This window comes from Oncorhynchus nerka, linkage group LG20 (genome assembly GCF_034236695.1).
Source record: "Oncorhynchus nerka isolate Pitt River linkage group LG20, Oner_Uvic_2.0, whole genome shotgun sequence".
NCBI classification, from domain to species: Eukaryota; Metazoa; Chordata; class Actinopteri; order Salmoniformes; family Salmonidae; genus Oncorhynchus; species Oncorhynchus nerka.
Genome location: NC_088415.1, coordinates 68,618,000 through 68,644,512, shown reverse-complemented (window position 1 = coordinate 68,644,512; position 26,513 = coordinate 68,618,000). Strand labels below are relative to the sequence as shown.

At 40.9% G+C, this 26,513-nt stretch overlaps 1 protein-coding gene across 2 annotated transcripts in view; it reads left to right on the top strand.

The window, feature by feature from the left end:
* The first annotated feature begins 2,122 nt into the window (after positions 1-2,122).
* The window catches only part of LOC115103014 (5'-AMP-activated protein kinase subunit gamma-2-like), a 65,253-nt gene continuing 40,862 nt past the window's right edge, over positions 2,123-26,513 (top strand). The window contains exons 1-3 of one of the 2 annotated variants that reach the window (XR_010460218.1): positions 2,123-2,428; positions 15,916-15,987; positions 19,479-19,758. Coding sequence is in view for 1 of the 2 variants with exons in the window: in XM_065005702.1 (XP_064861774.1) it covers positions 2,354-2,428; positions 15,916-15,987; positions 19,479-19,758 (427 nt within the window). In the remaining variant the exon portion in view is untranslated. The remainder of the gene's footprint in view (positions 2,429-15,915; positions 15,988-19,478; positions 19,759-26,513) is intronic. The other variant, XM_065005702.1, reaches the window with a different exon arrangement.

The following is a 26,513-nucleotide window of genomic DNA, read 5'->3' as shown; positions in this document are numbered from 1 at the left end:
AAAGTCCCCATCCCCAACACAGCCCTTTGAATAAAATGTGATGCTCTGCTTTATCTATCCAGTCTTTTGATATTTATGGGAGAAATGGAGATGTTATAACCTAGAGAAGGAGTCAAGGAGATAAGAACCATAATGAAACCAGGAGCTTATTCATTCCACCGATTCTGTTACAAAACGTTTCTTAAACGGAAACAAACGGGACGAAACAGGGAGGGACCTATCTGAATTTGTCCAATAGAAACTAAAGTTTTAGTTGCAAGTGTTTGGACTAATGATTTCACAGCCTAGTCTCATAGACTAGACGTAACATAGTAAATGTAAATTCGAGAAACTCAAATTGATATGTTACATTTGGTATGGTTACATAAGAAAAAAGGCGAGGGGTTTGTTGCATTGGACGGATGAGTGGGCGTATAATGCAAACTTCTAGCAACCCAAAGGATACGTGTTCGAATCTCATCATGGACAGCATTAGCAATTTAATTTGCAACTTTGCAAGGACTTACTACTTTTTTGCTCTTTTGCAACTGCTTAGCATGTTAGCTCACCTTAACCCCTATTCTAGCCACCTAGCTAACATTAGCCAAAACAAATGGGAATTTGTAGCATATTGTTGTGTTTTGCATCTGTTGCAGTTAACAAACCGTTAACGTACCCTCCTCACAGCATCTAGCTAGTCTGCCTCACCACAGTTAGCTTGCTAGCGTTAGTTCAACTTAACTATACTTAATGGATGCTCTTTGTGTATTCTGGTCAACTCCTTGATGGTGGCAGGGGTTGAAGGACACAACAACTCTTTTGTGCTGTTTATTAAGAACTTGACATACAACACAGACTGACTAGCTCCAGCACAAAGAAGTATACTGAACAAAAATATAAACGCAACATGCAACAATTTCAAATATTTTGCTGAGTTACAGTTCATATAAGGAAATCAGTCAATTGAAATAAATATGCCCCTAATCTATTGATTTCACATAACTGGGCAGGGGCGCAGCCATGGGTGAGCCTGAGAGGGCATAGGCCCACCCACTTGGGAGCCAGGCCGACCCACTGGGGAGCCAGGCCCTGCCAATCAGAATTTTTCAGAGTTTTTCCCCACAAAACTACTTTATTACAGACAAATACTCATCTCAGGAAACATGGGACCAGCACAGGACCAGTATTTGACCCTAGTGACAAAATTAAGGAAATTAGAAGGGTTGGGGGGGTATTTCGGCAAGGCCATTTTCTAGAGTCAAATACTTTCTGTGGGACATACTACTTATATATATATATGTGTGTGTGTGTGTGTGTGGGTGGGGGGGGGGGGGGGGTTATTTCTATAGAACAAACTTCATGTAAGGATTGGCAACCGAAGTTAATAATTAATGTATGTGTGTCATATTAAACAGAGGGAGTAAAATGTAGGCAAGCAATAAACATTTCAGAACTACTAGTCGAATAAGACATGAGAGAGATGACGAATTTTGGCAAAGAGATGTATTTATATATAGACTTAATACACTTGAAACAAATAGCCAAATCGAAAACTGCAGACATTACTAGTGCTTACCCCGCGATAAAACCGTCATAAAAAACGTGTTCATTGACAGCTGCCTTGAAGGACACAAATAAAAAATTATTTCTGCTACTAAAATAAGTGAAATGTAGGCTAAACTGACAATGGAGTGAAGAGCAGAAATCTCAACTAGCAAGTCGCAGCAATGAAGAATTGGGTGCGTGCGAGTTCACGCGAAGGGGGGGGATTCTGTCAGGTGGAGATGTTCGGCACAACACCAGCAACCTGAAGTTTAAACAAGTGTGCAAACAATATAAACACAGAGCTCTCATCTGATTGGCCAGTGAGCCATCAATCATAGGCGTAACAAGATAGGGATCTCCACTCATAACAATATCATACGTTTTGCAAATTGGTACATATTTTACGAATTACAGTTCCTAACATATCATATGCATTGTAATTCGTAAGATACCATACAACATGAATGAGGGACATCCACAAATAAATACATACCATACGAAACTTAACATATCATAGCCTACTAATTGGAGTGTTCCAGAGTTGCGTTTACTATTTTAAGTTTATCCCTGAGTCAAGGCAAGGTTGTAGCACACCCTATGTTTTATGTTGAAACAGCACGCTCAGTCTCGGTGATTGTCAATACAGCGGTAGGTAGGCCTAATGCGTCGGTATTGCAGTATACTTCCTGGTAAATTAACTAATTTATTTGAAATAACTTTGACTTGAAACTTATTTTAACACATAAAGACGTATGGAATATGCCACGCAATTTACCCAAACTTGATCTTGCTCGTTAAAAATAAAGAAAATAGCATTATTAGTCTGAAAATGGGGAGCACGGTGATGGAGTCTAACAAGAAGGATAACTCGAAGAAAAAGGGAATCCTACGCATAAATATGCCAGTAAGTTCCTAAATGATATACGTTGTGTGAGATCAATGGGTATTTGTTACTGTGGCATTGTGTCAAGAGCAGACGATGTGGGCGTTTATTATAACAGTGAGATTAATGCAGTAGGCTACGTTAGTGTGTTTGGGCCACAATGTTGCAAAAGATATTGCAACTTCAGCTATGCGCGGGTGTCAGCGTTGTTACTGTACGTCAAGCCACATGGGCATCCTTTCCAATTGACAGCCTCTAGTCCTCACATTTGAGGTCATGGTGTTTTTTTATAGCCTTTTATGTTTTAATTACATCATAATAAAAAACAACACTGCTGTTTTATTTTATTAATATCTTAACACACCAGCATTGTTCTTTTCCATTCTTGCATGAACTGGAATATTAGAAACAGGCTAATCAAGTCATTAGTTAGCCTACTTTTAACATGTTCAAATGGAAGTTAAGAGTACGAGTTGGCTTGTGGGCAATAAGATATCTGATGTTGTCGTTTACAAATGTGGAGAATAGAACAAAAGATACAAAAATTGTAAGAAAAGGAAGCTAGGCAAACAGCTGGAGGGAAACCCTGATTTGGTCTCTGCTCTAAACCACTAAGTCATGATTCATTATGGGTGCCTGCATCTTAATTTGGGCCAACACGGAGGAGAGAGCAGAGGAGTCATGATTCATTGGATTTCAGAGTAATATTCTGGTTTCTCTCACATCATGTTCTCTGTGCTCAAGTTAACGAAGTTACTCGCATTAGCATCATATCAGCCTGGTTTAACCTGAAACAATGCTGAACAGTGAGCACAGTGTTAAGTCTGTTTTTTAATATATTTTATTTAACCAGGAAAAGCCCATTGAGACCCAGTCTCTTTTTCAAGGGAGACCTGGCCAAGAAGGCAGCAACAATCAATGCATTACAGAATTAAAACATACAATACAACATGATCCAGCCCCCCCAAAAAACATTTACATTCCTCCATAGAGTCTCCATCAATATTTTAAATTCATTCAGTGGCACTAACATATCTAGATAAAGCATGGATTGTAGACTATTCCATGCCTCTGGTGTGCAAGAAGAGAAGGCAGTCTTGCCTAATACTGTGAATGTCCTGGGGACTTTAAGTAGCAACCCCCTAGCAGGTATGGTAACTGCTGGTGGTGAAGGAGACCAGACTACAGAGGTAAAGAGGGAGTTTACCCAAAAGGGCTTTGTAGATTAACACATACAAATGTAGCTTTCTGAGCATATAAAGTGAGGTCCAATCTACCATTTAATACAAGGTGCAATGGTGGGTGAGTGACTTGGCATTTGTAATAAAGTGCAAGGATGCATGATAAACAGAGTCCAGTCTCTAAGACTGAGGAGGTTGCATGCATATACAACAAGTCACCATAATCAATTACAGAGAGAAGTGGCCTGAACCAGCTTCTTTCTAGCCATAAGCGGGAAGCAAGCCTTAATACGAAAGTAAAAACCCCATTTCAATTTAAGCTTCCTCACAAGATTATCCATATGAACTTTAAAGGACAACTTGTCATCAAACCATACACCTACAGTTGAAGTCGGAAGTTTACAGACACCTTAGCCAATTACATTTAAACTCAGTTTTTCACAATTCCTGACATTTAATCCTAGTAAAAATTCCCTGTTTTAGGTCAGTTAGGATCACCACTTTATTTTAAGAATGTGAAATGTCAGAATAATTATAGAGAGAATGACTTATTTCCGCTTTTATTTCTTTAATCTTCTAAACTTGGGTCAAATATTTGGGTAGCCTTCCACAAGCTTCCCACAATAAATTGGGTGAATTTTGGCCCATTCCTCCTGACAGAGCTGGTGTAACTGAGTCAGGTTTGTAGGCCTCCTTGCTCACACACGCTTTTTCAGTATTGCTCACACATTGTCTTTAGGATTTAGGTCAGGGCTTTGTGATGGCCACTCTTAATACCTTGACTTTGTTGTCCTTAAGTCATTTTGCCACAACTTTGTAAGTTTGCTTGGGGTCATTGTCCTTTTGCGACCAAGCTTCCTGACTAATGTCTTGAGATGTTGCTTCAATATATCCACATAATTTTCTTTCCTCATGATGCCATATATTTTGTGAAGTGCACCAGTCCCTCCTGAAGCAAAGCACCCCCACAACATGATGCTTCCACCCCTGTGCTTCACGATTGGGATGGTGTTCTTCGGCTTGCAAGCTTCCCCCTTTTACACCAAACATAACGATGGTCATTATGGCCAAACAGTTCTGTTTTTGTTTCATCAGACCAGAGGACATTTCTCAGTGAATGGCTTCTTCCTTTCTGAGCGGCCTTTCAGGTTATGTCAATATAGGACTTGTTTTACTGTGGATATAGATGCTTTTGTACCTGTTTCCTCCAGCATCTTCACAAGGTCCTTTGCTGTTGTGCTGGGATTGATTTGCACTTTACGCACCAAAGCACGTTAATCTCTAGGAGACAGAATGCATCTCCTTCCTGAGTGGTATGACGGCTGTGTGGTCCCATGGTGTTTATACCTGTGTACTATTATTTGTACAGATGAACGTGGTACCTTCAGGTGTTTGGAAATTGCTCCCAAGGATGAATCAGACTTGTGGAGGTTTACAATTGATTTATTTGGATTTTCCCATGATGTCATGCAAAGAGGCACCGAGTCTGAGGGTAGGCCTTGAAATACATCCACAGGTACACCACCAATTGATTCAAATGATGTCAATTAGCCTAATAGAAGCTTCTAAACCCATGACAGCATTTTCTGGAATTTTCCAAGCTGTTTAAAAGGCACAGTAAACTTAGTGTTTGTAAACTTCTGACCCACTAGAATTGTGATACAGTGAATTAAGCTGTCTGTAAACAATTGTTGGAAAATTACTTGTCATGCACGAAGTAGATGTCCTAACCGACTTGCCAAAACTATAGTTTGTTAACAAGAAATTTGTGAAGTGGTTGAAAAACGAGTTTTAATGACTCCAACCTGTGTATGTAAACTTCCGACTTCAACTCTAGGTATTTGTAGGATGCCATTTTTCAAAGGACAAGCCACCAGATGTGACAATGACAACTCTGGCAGAGTTCGAGCTCTGGTAAAGATCATGAATTTAGTTTTTTGTACATTCAAGACTAGTTTGAGACCATAAAGGGAGGCCTGCAGTGACTGAAAAGCAGTATTGAGCTCTTCAACAGCCTGAACCAGAGAAGGAGCACATGATTATATGACTTTATCATCTGCATATACAGTTCTGTGAAAATGTATTTGCTCCCTTCCTGATTTCTTATTATTTTGCACATCACACTTAAATGTTTCAGATCATCAAACACTTAAATATTACACAAAGATAACCGAAGTAAACACAAAATGCAGTTTAAGTGATCATTTTATTTATTAAGGGAAAAAGCTATCCGAACCTTCATGGCCCTATGTGACAAAGGAGACGCAATCAAGCGTTTGCGATAACTTGCAATTAGTCTTTCACATCGCTGTGGAGGAATTTTGGCCCAATCTTCTTTGCAGAATTTTTAAAATTCAGCCACATTGGAAGGTTTTCGAGCATGAACCGCCTTTAAGGTCAAGCCACAGCATCTTAATCGGATTCAAGTCCGGACTTTGACTAGGCCACTCCAAAACCTTCATTTTGTTTTTTTTAAGCCATTCAGAGGTGGACTTGTTGGTGTGTTTTGGATCATTGTCCTGCTGCAGAACCCAAGTGCGCTTCAGCTTGAGGTCACAAACTGAAGGCCGGACATTCTCCTTCAGGATTTTTTGGTAGAGAGCAGAATTCATGGTTCCATATATCACAGCAGGTCGTCCAGGTTCTGAAGCAGCAAAGCAGCCCCAGACCATCACACCACCACCACCATATTTGACTGTTGGTATCATGTTCTTTTTTTGAAATGCTCTGTTACTTTTACGCCAGATGTAACGGGATGCACACCTTCCAAAAAGTTCAACTTTAGTCTCATCAGTCCACAGAATATTTTCCCAAAAGTCTTGGGGATCATCAAGATGTTTTTTTTTTGTTGCCAAAAGTGAGACGAGCCTTTATGTTCTTTTTGGTCAGCAGTGGTTTTCTCCTTGGAACTCTGCCATGGATGCCATTTTTGCCCAGTCTCTTTCTTATGGTTGAGTCATGAACACTGACCTTAACTGAGGCAAGTGAGGCCTGCAGTTCTTTAGATGTTGTTGTGGGTTCTTTTGTGACCTCTTGGATGAGTCGTCGATGCTCTTGGGGTAATTTTGGTAGGCCGGCCACTCCTGGGAAGGTTCACCACTGTTTCAAATTTTCTCCAATTGTAGATAATGGCTCTCAACGTGGTTCGCTGGAGTCCCAAAGCTTTAGAAATGGCTTTGTAACCCTTTCCAGACTGATAGATGTCAATTAATTTGTTTGTCATCTGTTCCTGAATTTCTTTGGATCATAGCATGATGTCCTTCTTTTTGAGATCTTTTGGTCTACTTTACTTTGTCAGACAGGTTCTATTTAAGTGATTTCTTGATTCGACAGGTCTGGCAGTAATCAGGCCTGGGTGTGGCTAGTGAAATTGAACTCGGCTTTCCAAAACATGTGATTAACCACAGAAAATTCATGGGGGGGATATTACTTTGTCACATAGGACCATGAAGGTTCGGATAGCTTTTTTCCCTTAATAAATAACATTATCACTTAACTGCATTTTGTGTTTACTTGGGTTATCTTTGTGTAATATTAAAATAGGTTGATCTGAAACATTTAAGTGTGACAAATGTGCAAAAAAAATAAGAAATTAGAAAGGGGGCAAATACTTTGTCACAGCACTGTAGATGTAACTTTGCTGGTTGCATCCCATTTCCCAAATCATTCATAAAAATGGAGAACAACACAGGAGCTAAAATGGAACCCTGGGGCACACCTCTATTAATCTCAAGAAAGCTGGACTTGTAATTGTTAGTATATACACATTGTGTTCTGTCATAAAATAATTCCTAAATCAATTTACTTCCCCTTCACTGAGACCAATGTTGCTGAGTCTAGCTAGCAACAATTCATGGCCAATTGAATCAAATGCCTTAAATCCACAAACATAGGATCACAATTAAGGTGCTGGCAGGCTAGCATAATATGGGTTGTCTTTGGGTGCGTTCGTGAATTCAGAGAGTTGTCAGATTGTCAATTCGTAAATTCAGAGCGGTGGGTTCTCGGAGTGTTCAGAGTGCACACTAGAAGCTCTGTCAGAGGAGTAGGGTTGATACAAGCGTTCTGACCTCACAATGGCAGTCAAGGACTAAAGCTAACTACTTCCAGACACAAATGAGAGAACACCTCACTCTGACCATTTTACTCACCCTAGCAGAGGTGGTTAGGCTGTTTACGTGTTATCTAGAGTGTTGGTGACTGTAACTGTGCTGTTGGAAACAATGAGTTTACAAATGAGAGTGCTCTGAAATCTGAGTAGAAAGCCAGAGTGAATTTAGGAACGCACCCTTTGATTCCTCAGAGACAAAATTGATTACTTCAATAGCTGACCATGATGATACATTGATGAATTATACTGAACAAAAATATAAACGCAACATGTAAAGTGTTGGTCCCATGTATCATGAGCTAAAATAAAAGATCCCGGAAATGTTCCATATGCACAAAAAGCTTATATCTCTGAATTCACTGTAATTAGGATTCTCCAAGCTCTGATGCTGCTGCTGGACATTAGTATCCTACCAAACTTGCTAACTGCCTGGTATTCAGCACTCTATTGTCCCTCTAATCACTCTGACATCAATGCAAATGTATGCACAGTGGCTAGGAAAAACTCGCTAGAAAGGCCTGAACCTAGGAAGAAACCTAGAGAGGAACCAAGCTCTGAGGGGTGGCCAGTCCTCTTCTGGCTGTGCCAGGTGGAGATAACAGAACATGGCCAAGATGTTCAAATGTTCATAGATGACCAGCAGGGTCAGATAATAATAATCAATGGCAATGGGTCAGCACCTCCGGAGTAAATGTGAGTTGCTTGTCATAGCCAATCATTCAAAGTTAGAGACAGCAGGTGCGGTACAGAGAGAGTCCAAAATAGCAGGTCCGGGACAAGGTAGCAGTGAACAGGTCAGGGTTCCATAGCCACAGGCAGAACAGTTGAAACTGTAGCAGCAACATGACCAGGTGGACTGGGGTCAGCAAGGAGTCATCAGGCCAGGTAGTCCTGAGGCATGGTCCTAGGGCTCAGGGCCTCTGAGAGAAGAGCAATAAAATAAAAATTAAGAATTAGAGAGAGCATACTTAAATTCACGCAGGACACCGGATAAGACCGGAGAAATACTCCAGATATAACAGACTGATCCTAGCCCCCGACATAAACTATTGCAGCATAAATACTGGAGGCTGAGACAGGAGGGGTCGGGAGACACTGTGGCCCTGTCCAACGATACCCTCGGACAGGGCGAAACAGACAGGATATAACCCCACTCACTTTGCCAAAGCACAGCCTCCACACCACTAGAGGGATATCTTCAACCACCAACTTACCATCCGGAGACAAGTCCGAGTATAGCCCACAATCTCCCCCACGGCATGAACCTGAGGGGGGCGCCAACCCGGACAGGAAGATCACGTCAGTGACTCAACCCACTCAAGTGACGCACCCCTCCTAGGGATGGCACGGAAGAGCACCAGTAAGCCAGTGACTCAGCCCCCGTAATAGGGTTAGAGGCAGAGAATCCGAGTGGAGAGAGGGGAACCTGCCAGGCAGAGACGGCAAGGGCGGTTCGTCGCTCCAGTGCCTTTCCGTTCAGCTTCATACCCCTGGGCCAGACTACACTCAATCATAGGACCTACTGAAGAGATGAGTCTTCAATAGACTTAAAGGTCGAGACCGAGTCTCCGTCTCTCACATGGATAGGCAGATCATTCCATAAAAATGGAGCTCTATAGGAGAAAGCCCTGCCTCCAGCTGTTTGCTTAGAAATTCTAGGGACAATAAGGAGGCCTGCATCTTGTGACCGTAGCACACGTGTAGGTATGTACGGAAGGCGCAAAACGGAAAGATAGGTAGGAGCAAGCCCATGTAATGCTTTGTAGGTTAGCAGTAAAACCTTTAAATCAGCCCTAGCTTTTACATGAAGCCAGTGTAGAGGCTACCACTGGAGTAATATGATACATTTTTTAGGGTTCTAGTCAAGATTCTAGCAACCGTGTTTAGCACTAACTGAAGTTTATTTAGTGCATTATCCGGGTAGCCAGAAAGTTGATCATTGCAGTAGTCTAATCTAGAAGTGACAAAACCATGGATACATTTTTCTGCATAATTTTTTGACAGAAAGTTTATGATTTTTGCAATGTTACGAAGATGGAAAAAAGCTGTTCTTGAAATATTATTGATATGTTTGTCAAAAGAGAGATCAGGGTCCAGAGTAACGAGGTCCTTTTATTTGAGATGACTGTACAACCATCCAGATTAATTGGCAGATCCAACAGAAGATCTCTTTGTTTCTTGGGACCTAGAACTAGCGTCTCTGTTTTGTCCGAGTTTAAAAGTAAAACATTTGCCGCCATCCACTTCCTTATGTTTGAAACACAGGCTTCCAGGGACAGCAATTTTGGGGCTTCACCATGTTTCATCTAAATGTACAGCTGTGTATCGTCCGCCTAGCAGTGAAAGTTAACATTTATGTTTCCGAATGACATCACCATGAGATAAAATATATTGTGACAACAATAGTGGTCCTAAATTGGAACCTTGAGGAACACCAAAATTTACAGTTGATTTATCAGAAGATTGCGTGAGAAAACAGAGTGATGGCCTCTACTAAAAAGAGGAGGATCCCATCAGCTTTCTATAGGCTAGGCCTACTATATTTATTTCTCAACTTTCCTAATATAAGCACATTGCTTATATTTACAACAGGAATATAGCCTACCTGGCTGGCAAGAAAATTAACCACGGGAAAAGCGTCCTCCATTCGCTATTTAAGTGCATAGATTACATGTATTGTTGGATGCATAATGGTCCATTCTAAATCCAAACAAATTTCACACATACACTAAATAATATATGTAAAGATTAAATCAAGAATAGTCATTTGGGTGACTATTAGCCTATCACTTGTGAATTATATATTATCACTTGTGAATGATGCCCAGCTTAAGAAACAATGCCTTTTTTTGCCACTTTTTAGAATCCTAGTCATTAACCTCATGTAGCCGAGCCCATAGGCCTATATGTTTTGATAAGGTTTGTATCACAACTAAACTGGCCAAATAAAATGAAGCTCAAGTCACCATGAAAATGCACCTTTATAATAAAAGCATTACATGCATAATTGCATTTGCGGTCACTTTTGATAATGGTGTTTTCCGCTAATTGAGCATTCAAGCTTATAGCCTACTTCCATGTGCACATTGCTGCACTTATAATGTTAAGAAATAGCCTGATAATGTATCAACATTTTAAACTAAATGTTCTAATCTGTTACATCAGCCACATTACATAAAAGTTTTTTTGATGCTAGCGGTTATATTAATTTGGGATCTATCGCATCCCACAACTGTCCCAGACGGTTTGGAATATTTATTTCTCGCACACAACAGAATAGTAGATTGACATAGGCCAGTGCTGTTGGTTAGTCCTACTCATCATGTTGGCTGACGAAAAGTGAATGTGGACAGTTCTTCCAATATCTTCAATATGCACCTCGGATGAGGACGCGCACAGTTCCGTCCCGGATGTGTCTGTCTTCACTAGAAGCCTGTGAGAATGACCTGATCACCGTTGTGCCCACAAAAGGCATGGATTTTTTCTAGGGTGCATTACAGCCACACGAAGGGGGTGCAGTCGGGAAATTCTAGGCACTATCAAGTGCTTGTGAAATTGTGAACGAGTAACTGCTGTAGTGTGTACATCCTGCGCAAAAAAACTAAGCAGAACTCATGCCTTTTCAAGCAACTTTTTTCAAATCATTATTAGAGTTGCATGATGAAGCCTTACAATGAATAAACATCTAAACATATAGCCCAAGTTTACATTAATAACTCAAAATAAAGCATAGAGGAATGAATACCTATTTCTTTGTTAACCACTCAACACAGAATAGCCGCATGTGCGCACTCCCTCATTGTTTGGGTAAAATATCCTTTCTATTTTATTCAGCTTTGTTCAATTGTATTCTTCATACTATAAAATAATGCCACAGAATTCTAAGAAAATCTTGTCGGCTAAATTAACTAGTGTAGCCCACACTCAATTGGCATAGCCAGATCAGGACCCAACATAAGGACAACTCACAGTATGCTATTCTGTTCATCTGAAATGGACTACATTTTCTTCATATTATTATTATTATTATTTTTTTAGCCCTGTCTAAAATAAATAATGGATTTATTGTGAAGTGTAGGCTATATTACATGGATTAATTAGACTTTTTAAAATGTAGATGTTCCAAAGGTCTGCATCGGTGGGCTAGCCAGGAGATGCTAAATGTGTTTATGTTAATTAACGGTCAATGAGACGACCGTGAGGCGACAGTTATTTGCTTGACAATCACTGGCTGATGAAATTTCATGACCACCACAGCCCTATCCACACCCCTAATTTTTTTAATGTATCTGTGACCAACAGATGCACATCTGTATTCCCAGTCATCTGAAATCCATAGATCGGGACTTAATGAATTTTTAAAAAATTGTTGCATGCTGCAATTAGTGCATTCGGAAAGTATTCAGACCCCTTGAATTTTTCCACATTTTGTTACGTTACAGCCTTATTCTAAAATGGATTACCTACATTTTTTTCCATCAATCTAAACACAATACCCCATAATAACCCCAGAAGCGAAAACAGGGTTTTAGACATTTTTGCAAATCTATATAAAAAAACAAAAAACAGATACCTTATTTACATAAGTATTCAGACCCTTTGCAATGAGACCCAAAATTGAGCTCAGGTGTATCCTGTTGCCATTGATCATCCTTGAAGCCCACCTGTGGTAAATTCAACTGATTGGACATGATTTGGAAAGGCACACACCTGTCTATATAAGGTCCCACTGTTGACAGTGCATGCAGAGCAAAAAACAAGCCATGAGGTCGAATTGTCTGTAGAGCTCCGAGACAGGATTGCGAGGCACAGACTTTGGAAATCTGGTGAAGAGTATCCAAACATTTCTGCAGCATTGAAGGTCCCCAAGAACACAGTGGCCTCCATCGTTCTTAAATTGAAGACGTTTAGAACCACCAAGACTCTTTGTAGAGCTGGCCGCCTGTCCAAACTGTGTAATCGGGGCAGAAGGGCCTTGGTCAAGGAGGTGACCAAGAACCCGATGGTCACTCTGACAGAGCTCCAGAGTTCCTCTGTGGAGATGGGAGAACCTTCCACAAGGACAACCATCTCTGCAGCACTCCATCAATCAGACCTTTATGGTAGAATGGCCAGATGGAAAAGGCACATGACAGCCCGCTTGGAGTTTGCCAAAAGGCACCTAAAGATTCTCAGACCATGAGAAACAAGATTATCTGGTCTTATGACACCAAGATTGAACTTGTTGGTCTAAATGCCAAGCATCACGTCTGGAGGAAAACATGGCACTGTCCCTATGGTGAAGCATGGTGGTGGCAGTATCATATGCTGTGGGGATATTTTTCAGTGGCATGAACTGGGAGACTATTCAGGATCGAGGGAATGATGAACAGAGCAAAAAGAGATCATTGATGAAAACCTGCTCCAGAGCACTCAGGACCTCGGACTGGGGCGGAGGTTCACCTTTCAGCAGGACAACGACCCTAAGCACACAGCTAAGACAATGCAGTAGTGGCTTTGGGACAAGTCTCTGAATGTCCTTGAGTGGCCCAGCTAGAGCCCAATATAATATCTATGGAGAAACCTGATAATAGCTGTGTAGCGACGCTCCCCATCCAACCTGACCGAGCTTGGGAGGATCTGTAGAGAAGAATGGGAGAAACTCCTTAAATACAGGTGTGCCAAGCTTGTAACGTCATACCCAAGAAGACTTGAGGCTGTGATCTCTGCCAAAGGTGCTTCATTGCGAGTGCTGGTGCATGTTGCTGCAGCTCATGTTATTGCGAGTGCTGGTGCATGTTGCTGCAGCTCATGTAGGTATTCTTTGGATGATATCCATCGTTGGAGCAGTCCCGTGCCTTTCCTTGCCCCTTCCAGGAGTAATGTATAGATTAAAAAATACCTCTAGACATGTTTATACACATCTGCTTTTCCATGCTTTTCCATGCAATTACATTGGTTTATTGCTATGAAATATTTCCTTTTCACCTTTGAAACCTGCACAACTTGGATGCTCTACACTGATATACAATTATCACAATCTCCCTACCATCATATCTAAGCCAATATGACACCATAACAACTTGATTGGAGCTACACAACACATTCCCTGCCTCTCGGCATGAGCTGCCAGTCCATGATCCCGGGCCAGATTAATCGAATCCGCTCTCTGCTTGCTTAAATTGTGTGACATGCTATGCACAGTCAAAAGAAAATGACATGCTTGCTAACTTGGTTAGCTATGTGATTAAATTAGTATTTTTCAACAAGTCAACTGTTTTAGACTATTTATATTTAAACCAAGCAAGAGAAATAAACATTCAATCAGTACTGAGTGAATGAACAAAATCATTTTGGAACGAACACTTCCACTGTTAATCTAAATGCTCTGTCGATGTCAATGTTTTAGGAACAGAGTTCGTAGTGTAATGGTTTAGTTTCCTTCCGTGGATCTGAAGATGGTGGGTTCGCCTACCGTAGGATACATTTTTACAATTATTACAATTATTTTGCTCCCGACACACACACTTATTTTCATTTATTAGGTGGCCTTTCGGTTCGTGGAGTGGCAGTGAGTGTGGTGGCGTGAACTACTGCATGCGTTTTGCTAGAATGGAGGTGAGACCAGCTCTCAGACTCAAGGAAGAGGTCGATGCACGCCATCTCTACGGTACTGCCCAGTGACACAGTGCTTTATGGCAGAGTGGCGGATTGTGGGACTGTCACGGAGAAATGAAAGCTGTTCCATGTGGAGCTGACAGAAGACGTAACGTAAACTCGTACATCGCCTTGGTCCGTACAATTGCCCTTATTTTAGCGCCCCAAAAAACGTAATACTTCCACATCAACTGTAATGTCAATACCATTGTAAAGCACAATTTCTCCACATTCCAACATAATCAATTACATTACCTAAACGCTGCCCATTTCTGCATAATTCAAGCAGGCAATGAGCCCCGTTGGGTCTTTTTTTTAAATGGCGGGTGGGGAAGCGAAACTAATGCGTGATAGTGAGAAGGAGAGATGTCCTGTGGGAAAACTGCTTTTTCCCCACACTCGATCTGTCCAACTTATCACCTTATCGCCTCTAAAATGTAAATAAAACACTAAGAGTTTATATGTGTCATTATATACCTATTTACCTACCTACATACCTATTTCATTACATACCTATACCTATTTGAAGGTTTGTGTTGAATTTGAATCGGGTTTTTAGGGCGGTGCTAAAGTGATCTTAGAAGTAAACAGCGGCTTTGAGAATGATGATCGCATGCAATGATGACGAAAAAAATGACTAGGTATCCCCCTCTTACCCCGTCACTGTCCATTTCTTGTTTTTAAACGATGAGAGAAGTGCTACACCTGGTGGAGAGAGATTGTAAGACAGAAATAGTTGCTTTACGAGTGCTGTACGTTATGACACGCCACGATGTAACGGAGGGTCCGTTTTTTAAAAACTTTTCTCCAATACTATAGAGCCATTATCATGTCGATCAACGCTTGAATAGAAACCTAGTTCACACCCCCAATTTTGACATCAACACAGTCGCTACAATCCCATTAGTTTTCTTTGTAGCCTCGTTTGAATGTTGCGGTTGCGCACATTTGTACGGAATGGGGTGAGTTTACATTATGCTAATTCATTTGCACCCAGTAGACATAGTACTTCGCACACTATCAATACTTAAAATGTACTGTAGCTACTGTAATAGGTCAAAGCTGTGTGCTGGAAAACACATTAGCATTGTGATGCTAATGTCAGTTTCTTTTTTTTTTTTTTGCTTCAGACCAATGCCTACTTCTCACTTAAACCAGTTTTTTGTTGTTGTTTTTAATACAGAACAGTATGAGGAAACCCAATCCTTGCTATGAGGAAGAATATAGGGTACATATATTTCCTGGTTATGTCATGCCCCAGTAGTGGTTTAACATGTTTCTCCTCTTTTAAAGGTTAACATGTCTTGGAGGAAGCACATTTTAACGTGTTAAAGATTGAACCTAAAACTGTAAATTACATGAAATGGGCCAATCAATCACTGTCTGGGCGTAACAAAGATAGTCAAAATTGGCTAAAATGTTGACTACACTTAACGTATTGATGATGGTGTTGAGAAAGAAATGCTGCATGTCATAACATGCCAGTTTGTTATTCTGAGGCATGTCCTGAATGTTAAGTGATCAGCCTTTAGTATTATCTCATTGACAGTTTGACACACTCCTTCCCTGTCTGTCTGCAGGACCTTAGGGCTTTTACCTCCCCCATACTGGATGCAGAGTCTGGTGGCTCGGAAAAGGATGGCTCTCCTAAGGTAAATTGTCTTCTCTTCATACTTGTGTTTACACACAATGAAATTACTCTTGACTAACAGCGTTGTGATTCTCACCTTTTACCTTTCATTTGTATAGTTTTAAGTTATCTGAGCATCGTGTTTGGACACAGGCAGTGAGACAGTCAGACGATCATTGTTCCTGGAGCCCTCTGCTGTAAGGAAAAGGGCTGAGGGGAGGGAGTGTCGTGGTACTGTTAAAGAAGTGGGTGGATGTCTGACAATCACCTGTGAAAATAGATCTCACATGACAGTGGGTTTGTAGATGTCATGGTAGAGGTCCCTCTGGACATATGAAGGTTGTTCTGCAGAAGCTCAGGGTTATACTGAAAGATCAAACCAAACCGGGTGAATGCAAGGTAATCATAAAATTAATTTGGATCAAATCTCATTTTATTCATCACATGCTTCGTAAACCACAGGTTTAGACTAACCGTGAAATGCTTACTTTACAGACCCTTCCCAACAATGCAGAGAGGATGAAAATAGAGAAATATTAGAAAAAAAAGTAATGACACGCAATAATAAATAAACAATGTGTAACAATAACTTGCTTATATACACGGGGTACCAGTACTAAGTCAATTTGCAGGGGTACGAGGTAATTGAGGTAGATACAGTGCATTCGCAAAGTTTTCAGACCCCTTTACCACATTTTGTTACAGCCTTATTATAAAATTGATTAAATTAAAGTTTTTCCTCATCTTTCTATACAAAATACCCCATAATGACAAAGTGAAAACAGGTTTAGATATTTTAGTAAATGTATTAAAATAAAAAATAAACTGATACCTTATTTACATAAGGACTCAGACCATTTGCTACCTGACTCGAAATTGAGCTCAGGTGAATCCTGTTTCCATTGATCAGCCTTGAGATGTTTCTACACCTTGATTGGACATGATTTGGAAAGGCACACGCCTGTCTATATAAGGTCCCACAGTTGACCGTGCATGTCAGATCAAAAACCAAGCCATTAGGTCGACGGAATTGTCCGTAGAGCGCCGAGACAGGATTGTGTCAAGGCATTGATCTGGGGAATGGTAACACAAACTTTCTGCAGCATTGAAGATCCCCAAAAACAGTGGCCTCCATCATTCCTAAATGGAAGAAGTTTGCAAATACCAACAGCTCTTCCAAGAGCTGGCTAGATTAAACCAATATTTAAATCTTTGGCCTGAATGCCAAGGCTTGCGTCTGGAGGAAACCTGACACCATCCCTGAGAATATTTTTCATTGGCAGGGACAGGGACAATAGTCAGGATTGATGAACAGAGCAAAGCACAGAGAAATCCTGGATGAAAACCTGCTCCAGAGCGCTCAGGACCTCAGAAGAAGACTCGAGGCTCTAATCTCTGTCAAAGGTGCATCAAGAAAGTGCTGAGTAAAGGGTCTGAATACTTATGTAAATGAGATATTTCTGTTTTTTATTTTTAATACATTTACAAACATTTCTAAACTGTTTTTGCATTGTCATTATGGGGTATTATATGGGTTGATGAGGGGGAAAAACCTATTTAATCAATTTTAGAATAAGGCTGTAACAAAAATGTGGAAAAAGTCAAGGGGTCTGAATAATCTCTGAATGCACTGTATGTGCATATAAATGAATAGGCAACAGGATATGTAATGAACAGTAGCAGCAACGTATGTGATGACTAAAATAAAAGTTTGTGCAAAAAAGGTCAATGCAGATAGTCAGGGTAGCTATTTGGTTAATGATTGAACTATAAGCTGTTCAGGGTCCTTTTGGTTCCAGACTTGGTTCATCGGCACCGCTTGCCGTGCGGTAGAAGAGAGAACAGTCTATGACGGGGTGTTTGACTTATTTAAAATAGTAGAAAGTATGACGGGTGTTACGAATCCCTTTTGGCCCGACAGTCTAGGGGGGATGGTAATGAGACCCGTAACATAACTCATGCAAATTATTATTGTGACAAAGTAAAAGTGTGCACGAAATAACCACGACAACAGAAATCTACCGTCAAACTCTAGGTTTATTTATAAACACACGGTAATGGGGGGAGCAGGAAAAGGGGCTGAGCTGGACCCAAGGAATGAAACAATAAGTATTCAGAAACACCCCTAAGCTAGACTAGCCTACTTTAACAACAGCTAACTAACTAACCAAAAATACAGTGGGTGGTCCGCCCAGTTCTAACTAGTGTATTTAACAAAGTTCACCTACGGGTAGTGTATGCCCATGGGCGACTTGTCTTGGTTTCCCCCTTTTCCCACCAGCAACAAACAAACACCATAACCAAAAACAATACTCACAGGTGATGACAAAGTGCTATGGAGGTGCTTAAACAAAAGAGAGGTGAAGACACAAAGCGAGAGTGAAACACAGAGACCTACAGACATGGCATTTACAGAGAGATTGAGCTAGAGATTGAGCTCTTGAACAAACAAATGATGGGGTTTTTAAACCATGGGGAACTGTGATAGGATAGGAAGTAGGAGGAGGTGTGTCTTCTGATTGATGATTGATTGTTGACTGATTGGGGAGTGATGGTTTTCACCTGTGAGGGGAGAAGGAGAGAAAAGAAACACACACACAGGATACACACACACACAGGATAACTGTATCCGTAACAACGGGGTGTTTGACTTATTTAAAATAGTAGAAAGTATGTATCAGAGCTCTTTAGACAACTTCTTGGTTGTGCGAGCTCTGGCTAGATTTGTCTTCTTTGGTTGTGAGTTTGGCAGTGATTTGGTTTTACCTCGTCCTTTTCTATCATGTTTTTGTTCTACCAACTCCTTAGACTGTGGGTGGGGAAGTGCAAGGAGGCAGTCTCCAGACATGGTCGGATAAAATACAGGAAATTGATCCCTGCAAAGCAAACTTCCTCTTTCCTCTCTGTCTTTACATTGTCTGAGTCAGTCTTTTCGTCCTTTCACTTATTTATTTTCACAACAACCTCAGTCTTTTCTCCGAATTCTTAGGATTTGATTGTTCTCATTTTTTCCTACTGTCCAGAGTATACTGTATGTAGTGAATGAACCACCTGTCTTTCCTCGTGTTTTGAATGAGCTGATAGATCTGCTGATAACTCTCCAAGGTGACTCGCTTGCCTAAACACGTTCTTTCGCAAGAAGTCGCTGCTAAATGAATAAAGGGGAAGCACTTATGTGATAGCTCTGACTACATATGGTTTCATATCTCACACAAAGAGAAGTGGCTTCACCCAACCCCTGAACATCTCGCCTACAGATGCTGATATCAAGCCTTAGAAATTCCACTCAGGCTCCAATGCAAAATACATCCAACAGAGACATTTTGTGCTGATGATGGACGTTGTGGTTTCTTTGATGACTGTAGTCCATAAAGCCTCTGTCATAGTATTTCCAGGTGTTATCCGCCTGGCTGTATAGTGACACTTTGTACACAAATAAACTAGGTATTTGCATAAGTGTATGTAAATGAAATTCCCTCACATCTCCTTTCTCCTTTCTTCTTCTTATCTCAGGGAGAGGTCTGCTTTCACTCTGCCAGCCTAACTAAAGGGCTCTTTGTGAGGGGTTGTGCTGCTGGTGTCAGCCAACCATCTAGTCCCATGTTTGCCCCTGCCCACTCCCAGTCTCAGACCAGTCCGGGCTCATCTAGAACCATCTTCCCCTACCCCTCCACCCACCAGGACCGCTCACCACCCAAGTCGCCCTGCCGCTTCAACTTCAGCGGTATCTTCCGCTCTTCATCCAACTCATCGTCCAACTCTAGCATCAAGCTCTTCTCTAGGACAAGGAAAGGTAATACAAATAAATATATTTCAAAGAGCCGACTGTGGTTTCCAGTAGTTACATGCTGAAAAACCTCAAGACAGGAAGTTATCAGCATTATTTTGATCTTAGAATTTGATTCTGACAGAATGATCTATTGCTGAATATTGTGCAGATGCGCTGTTGTAATAATATAGAATAAATAGCATGGCAAACACCGGTAGCTCTTCAAAATAAAATAGTCACAACACTAAAACCCTATACAGTCACACCACATTAGTGCTAAAATTCCCTACAAGAGCTGTAGGGGGCAGCAGTCCCCTCCTTGAAAGCAAACAATGCAAACATCATCTCATTGCCTTGTCCTGAGAGTATTCTGGGTCTTTTAGCTTAGAGAGGGCCATACCATATTATTAGAGGACTAGAGAGATGGGCTTCCTTCCTCGTTTAGACTCGTATCATCAGTGTCACTGTCAACTTCTTCTTGGGGTAAAAAATATAGAAAGTGACAAACAAATAGGACTTTGTTTTGACTTTGATTCCTGGCTTTCATGGATGGACTCTAAAGCAAGCATGTCAGATTGAGTTAATGTATTGTGCTGCTGGCCTCTGGGATTCATTGAACTAGAGTCCAAGCACATTTTTTCTAGCTGATGTTAACAGAATTTTCATAAGGACAAAATTATATTGTTATAATTACAAAATTACATGCAGTCAAGAACACAAAACAATGGTAGTAATTTTGTAAGGGCTATTTTACCAAGAAGGAGAGGACTCCAGAGTGAAAGAAAAGCAGCCAGCAAGTGCTCAACATATGTGGGAATTCCTGGTTGAGAGAATGCCACGAGTGTGCAAAGCTGTCATTAAGGCAAAGGGTGGCTAATTGAACAATCTCAAATAAAATATATTTTCATTGGTTTAACACTTTTTTTGGTTACTACATGATTCCATATGTGTTATTTCATAGTTTTGATGTCTTCAACTATTATGCTACAATGTAGAAAATAGTATTTTTTAAAAAGTATTTGAATGACAAGGTGTGTCCAAACCTTTGACCGGTAGTGTATTAGACTTGCCATAACAAAGGGGTTGAATGCTTATTGACTCAAGATATTTCAGCTTTTCATTATTACAAATTTCTAAAAATATAATTCCACCTCGACATTGAGTTATTGTGTGTAAGCCAGTGACACAAAATCTCAATATAACACATTTCAAATTCAGGGTGTAACACAAAATGTGGAACAATTCAAGGGGGGTGAATACTTTCTGAAGGCACTGTATGTGAAAACGATGCATTTCTACTTCATGTAGAAAAAAAATCTAAAGTTCAAAGTTATTCCTGCTGAAATCATCAAAAGCTGAAACATTTTAAAAACATGCATTTCAAATGCTGAAATTTCTGGTGACATGGGTAGCAAGAAAATACCCTCTGTCTAGAAATGTATTGTAGGTTTTGAAAATCAGTTTCTTACTTTTAATCCTACCCTGTGATATCACCGATAAGCATTTTATTTCTTTAACCACAGATAATAGAAATGCGCCATTTCCACATATGAATACACTGGTATGATGCTGGAGATCATGTATTCCCTCAAGGGGTATGCGTACCCTTGCAGAGAATGCCTGACAGCGCAATGCTATCGGGGGTACGCCAAATAAAAATACAAAATAAATTATATTAAAAAATCAATCAAACGATACGTTTATATTTTCCAACGGGACTATGCATTTAAGTTTTTTCCCCCTCGCCCGAGTAGCCTCATTTCACTGCCAAAAATGTAATCAAACCATCTAGTGTTCAGCGAAATAACAACACAATGTCAAATATAGTAGAGCGAGAATAAATACTACTTTCGAGAGGGGGACAAAATGGCGCCGTAGAGAGAACACGGTGTTTCAGCGAGCTCTCGTGGCATTCGTAAATTTATATTCTTACATTAATCTCCTAGCTTGAAAAAGTGGTAGAATTGGCCAAATAAGTTACCATATAATGAGTCTTGACGACTATTTCGCAAAAATCTCCGACAACATGCCCAATAGAACTACTAAGAAGTCGACCAAAACCACCACCCCTGTAGATGTGCATGAGGAGCTAGCTAACGTTAGCGAAGCTAACACCATTGCGGACCCAGGCACAATGGACCTGATGATTCAAAAGATGACTGATAACATTACTAAAGTGATCGATGCTAAGATAAGAACGGTCTTGGAAGCAATAGCAGGCCATTCAGCTGAAATACAGAGCGTTGTGAAACGTGTTGTTGAGGCGGAAGGAAGAATTGCTGCAGTGGAAACTTCAACTACATCTATGGACGCTAAGATAAAAGCACTTGAGAAACAGGTGCGCGAAATGGCGGAGCACATTGACGACTTGGATAATCGAGGACGCAGATGCAATATTCGTGTTGTGGGACTCCCGGAAAATTCTGAAGGGACACGTTCAGTAAAATTCTTTGAGGAATGGATCCCTGGCTACCTACAAATGGACACTAAGGCTGGTCGTGTGAAGCTGGACAGAGCCCATCGCTCTCAAGCACCGATACCCGGCCCCAATCAGCGCCCACGGCCGGTGGTTATAAAGTTCCACAACTTCACCGACAAGCAGCGCGTCATGGATGCGGCTAGAAACATCGGCTCTGATGGTAGTCAACATAAAGGTCCAAAGGTCTCATTCTTCAATGATTATTCCACAGCGGTTGTACGAAGACTCAAAGCGTTTGATGAGGCGAAGGCTCGACTCAGGAGAATGAAGATGGACTATGCACTGTTGTACCCGGCCACATTGAAGATTATGGTCAACGGATCACCTAAAAAGCTCTACACACCTGAAGAGGCTGCTGCGTTTATTGACTCTCTCGGGTAAATAACTTTAAGCTGCACCTCCACAGAATTGAATAACTTTGTTTATTTTTGGTTGAATCTGATCATGAAACAGTGGTGTGAGTCCTCACGTACTCCGGCTCAGTAATATTCGTATCTTTATTATTTTTCTTGCTAAAGTAATAGCCGCTATAGCTCAGGCTGAGATATGTGTGAATCCATATTGGTGCCCAGGCTTGGTTTTAGGTGGAAGAGCCTCAATCTTCTTCTATTGATTTTCTTTTCCATATATATAAAGGATGAGGCTATTGAGGGGCAATGCGGACTTAAGAGTCTACATTGGAGAGTTGAAATCCGCTGCATGTTAGCTAGTGGGAAAACCCCCTTTTGGATTTTTACATGTTTCATTTTTGGGTTTAGTATAGTTCGAGTTAAGGGTTCATATTTTTTGTTTATGCTCAGTGAGATAGAGGAGAGTTCAACACATGGAAAAAGGTACCACCCCACTTTTACAGTAGGATTCAGTCTGGATATTGAATGGTCAAGATACAATGGCAGGTAACAGACTGTGTGTATGTACATGGAACATTAGAGGGAGCCATAACCCCATTAAAAGGAAGAAAATACTGTCTTTTTTGAAAAAAGAAAATATTGATATTGCCCTGTTGCAAGAAACCCATTTGGATGATAAGGAGCACCTGAAATTACAACAAGGAGGGTTTGGTCAAGTGTTTTTCTCATCATTTACATCCAGAAGTAGAGGTGTAGCAATTCTGGTGAAAAATAACTTACCACTTAAGGTCTTGAATTGTGTGAAAGATAAATTTGGTCGCTTTGTTATAATTAATGGTACTTTACAAGGGCAGAACATTTCCATAATGAATATTTACTTCCCCCTGCTCACCCCACTGATTTTCTCACTAAGGCATTTCTAGACTTTTCAGAATTAAACTCAGACACTGCAGTGGTTGGAGGAGATTTTAACTGCTTGTTGAACCCCCTTATTGATAAGTTTCCCAGTGGTATAGCTTCACTCTCTCCTCAAGCTAAGTCACTTAAAGTTATTTGTGATGATCTGGGGTATGCGGATGTCTGGAGAGCTTTCCATCCCTCCAACAGAGAGTTCACTTTTTTCTCTGCACCTCATGGATGTCAGACTAGAATAGATTATTTTTTTATGCCCAAGACGTCTTTGCAGTCTGTTTTATCTGCTAGGATAGGAAGCATAGTCATATCTGATCATGCTGAGGTGATCCTGGACATAAAACTCAACGGGGCATTCAATCGGTCAAGACATTGGAGGTTGAACACAACCATTCTTAAAGACCATACATTCACATCATATTTTATAACAGAGTTTAAAGCATTTTTCTCTATTAACTCTCAATCAACAGATAACCCCTGGCTCCTTTGGGAGACCTGTAAAGCGTATGCCAGGGGTCTGATGATGTCATACACAGCTACTAAGAGACGGAAAAAGCGGGAAAAGCAAAAAATGTTAGAGGGTGAATTAGGAACTAAAGAGAAGGACTACATTAAAACTCCCACTCCTGCCCTATGAAAGGAAATATCAGTCATTAGATCAACGTTAGACTCTCTCCTAACACAGGACGCTGAAAAGAAAATGAGATTTGTCAGGCAAAAGCTATATGAACATGGCGATAAGCCAGGAAAGTACTTGGCATACCTAGCTAAAAAGAGGGCTGACTCTCAGTCAATTGCTACTATTACTGATTCTGATGGTAATCATTTATATGATAATAAATTGATAAGTGACTCATTTAAGAAATTTTATACAAACCTTTATGCCTCAGAACTGCCAAAGGATGCACCCAAATTAATGGAGAACTTATTTTGTAAGATTGAGCTCCCTACTATCTCCGAAGAACAGAGGTCCCTCCTTAATGCCCCTATTACCAAGGAAGAGATAATGTTCGCAATTAAGAATCTGCAAAATGGTAAGGCCCCAGGACCAGACGGGTTTTGTAGTGAGTTCTATAAAGAGTTCCATGGCCTGATCCTTGAGCCATTGCGTGATATGTTTAACCACTCATTTTCAAATGACCAACTCCCTCAAATGCTGAGAGAAGCCAACATTTCACTTATTCTCAAAAAGGGAAAATGTCCAGAGTCTTGTTCCTCGTACAGACCAATTTCCCTTCTGAATGTGGATAGAAAATTGCTTTCTAAAATTCTAGCCACAAGATTAGAGGACTCACTGCCACTAATTGTGAAAGGAGACCAAACTGGCTTCATTAGGGGCCGTAAGTCATGCAACAACGTCAGGCGGCTTCTTAATGTAATTCAAGCCTACCAACATAGTTCTGTGGATGGTCTTGTGCTCTCCCTAGATACTGAGAAAGCATTTGATCGTGTGGAGTGGTCTTACCTATTATTTGGTCTGGGGGACAACTTTATAAAATGGGTGAAAGTTTTGTATGATGATCCTCAGGCTGCTGTCCTTACTAATGGGCTACGGTCAAATAGCTTCTCTATACACAGAGGTACCAGACAGGGCTGTCCTTACTAATGGGCTACGGTCAAATAGCTTCTCTATACACAGAGGTACCAGACAGGGCTGTCCTTACTAATGGGCTACGGTCAAATAGCTTCTCTATATACAGAGGTACCAGACAGGGCTGTCCTTACTAATGGGCTACGGTCAAATAGCTTCTCTATACACAGAGGTACCAGACAGGGCTGTCCTTACTAATGGGCTACGGTCAAATAGCTTCTCTATACATAGAGGTACCAGACAGGGCTGTCCTTACTAATGGGCTAAGGTCAAATAGCTTCTCTATACACAGAGGTACCAGACAGGGCTGTCCTTACTAATGGGCCAAGGTCAAATAGCTTCTCTATACACAGAGGTACCAGACAGGGCTGTCCTTACTAATGGGCTACGGTCAAATAGCTTCTCTATACACAGAGGTACCAGACAGGGCTGTCCTTTATCCCCTCTCCTCTTTGCACTCGTTATGGAACCACTGGCCGAGGCCATCAGGGTAACGCCTGCTATACAGGGGCTGCTCATTGGTGATGTTCACCATAAAATAAGCTTGTATGCTGATGATGTCCTGATATTCATCTCTAGTCCCGAGACTTTAATTACATCTCTTATTAATATTATTGAATTATTCAGCGGATTCTCAGGCTACCAGATTAACCTTACTAAGTCAGAGGCTATGCCACTTGGTAGCCTACACTCTGTACCTAATACTTCTCCCCCCTTCCCTTTTAAATGGTCTCCCTCAGGCTTCATGTATCTGGGTATATTTGTAACTCCTAAATTCCAGCTAATGTACAAAGCCAATTTTGTTCCCTTGTTTGATACAATAAGACAGGATCTGGAGCGCTGGAACTCTCTCCCGATTTCGTGGTTGGGTAGAATATCCCTCTTGAAAATTAACGTTTTACCTAGACTACTTTACCCAATCCAAATGATCCCGGTATTACTCTCCAATAAGGTAATAAAGGATGTAAATGGATGGCTAAGTTCCTTTTATATGGAGTAAACGCAAGCCAAGACTTAAGATGGCAATATTGCAGCTGCCAAGTTCTATGGGCGGCTTGGACCTGCCCAATATCAGGTTCTATCAATGGTGTGCCCACCTTTGTTATATTTCTGACTGGATCACAAATGATGACTCCTCTATTTGGTTAGACATTGAGACTTCTCTTTCAAAATTCCCCTTACGGGATCTTTTATTTTTCAGAAGTTTCAAGTCCGTAGAAGATCACTGCAATAATCCCGTTACACTTAACACACTCAAAGTATGGAGGTCAGTTCAACGCTTCCTGGGAAGGTCCAAACTAACCTCTGCTCTTACCCCAATTCTTAACAACCCAGATTTCAGTCCAGGATTGCTGGATGCTGGCTTTAACTTATGGCTTAATAAGGGCATACGCAGGCTAAATGACTTATTTGCTGATAAGATTTTGTTGTCATTTGAGCAGATGGT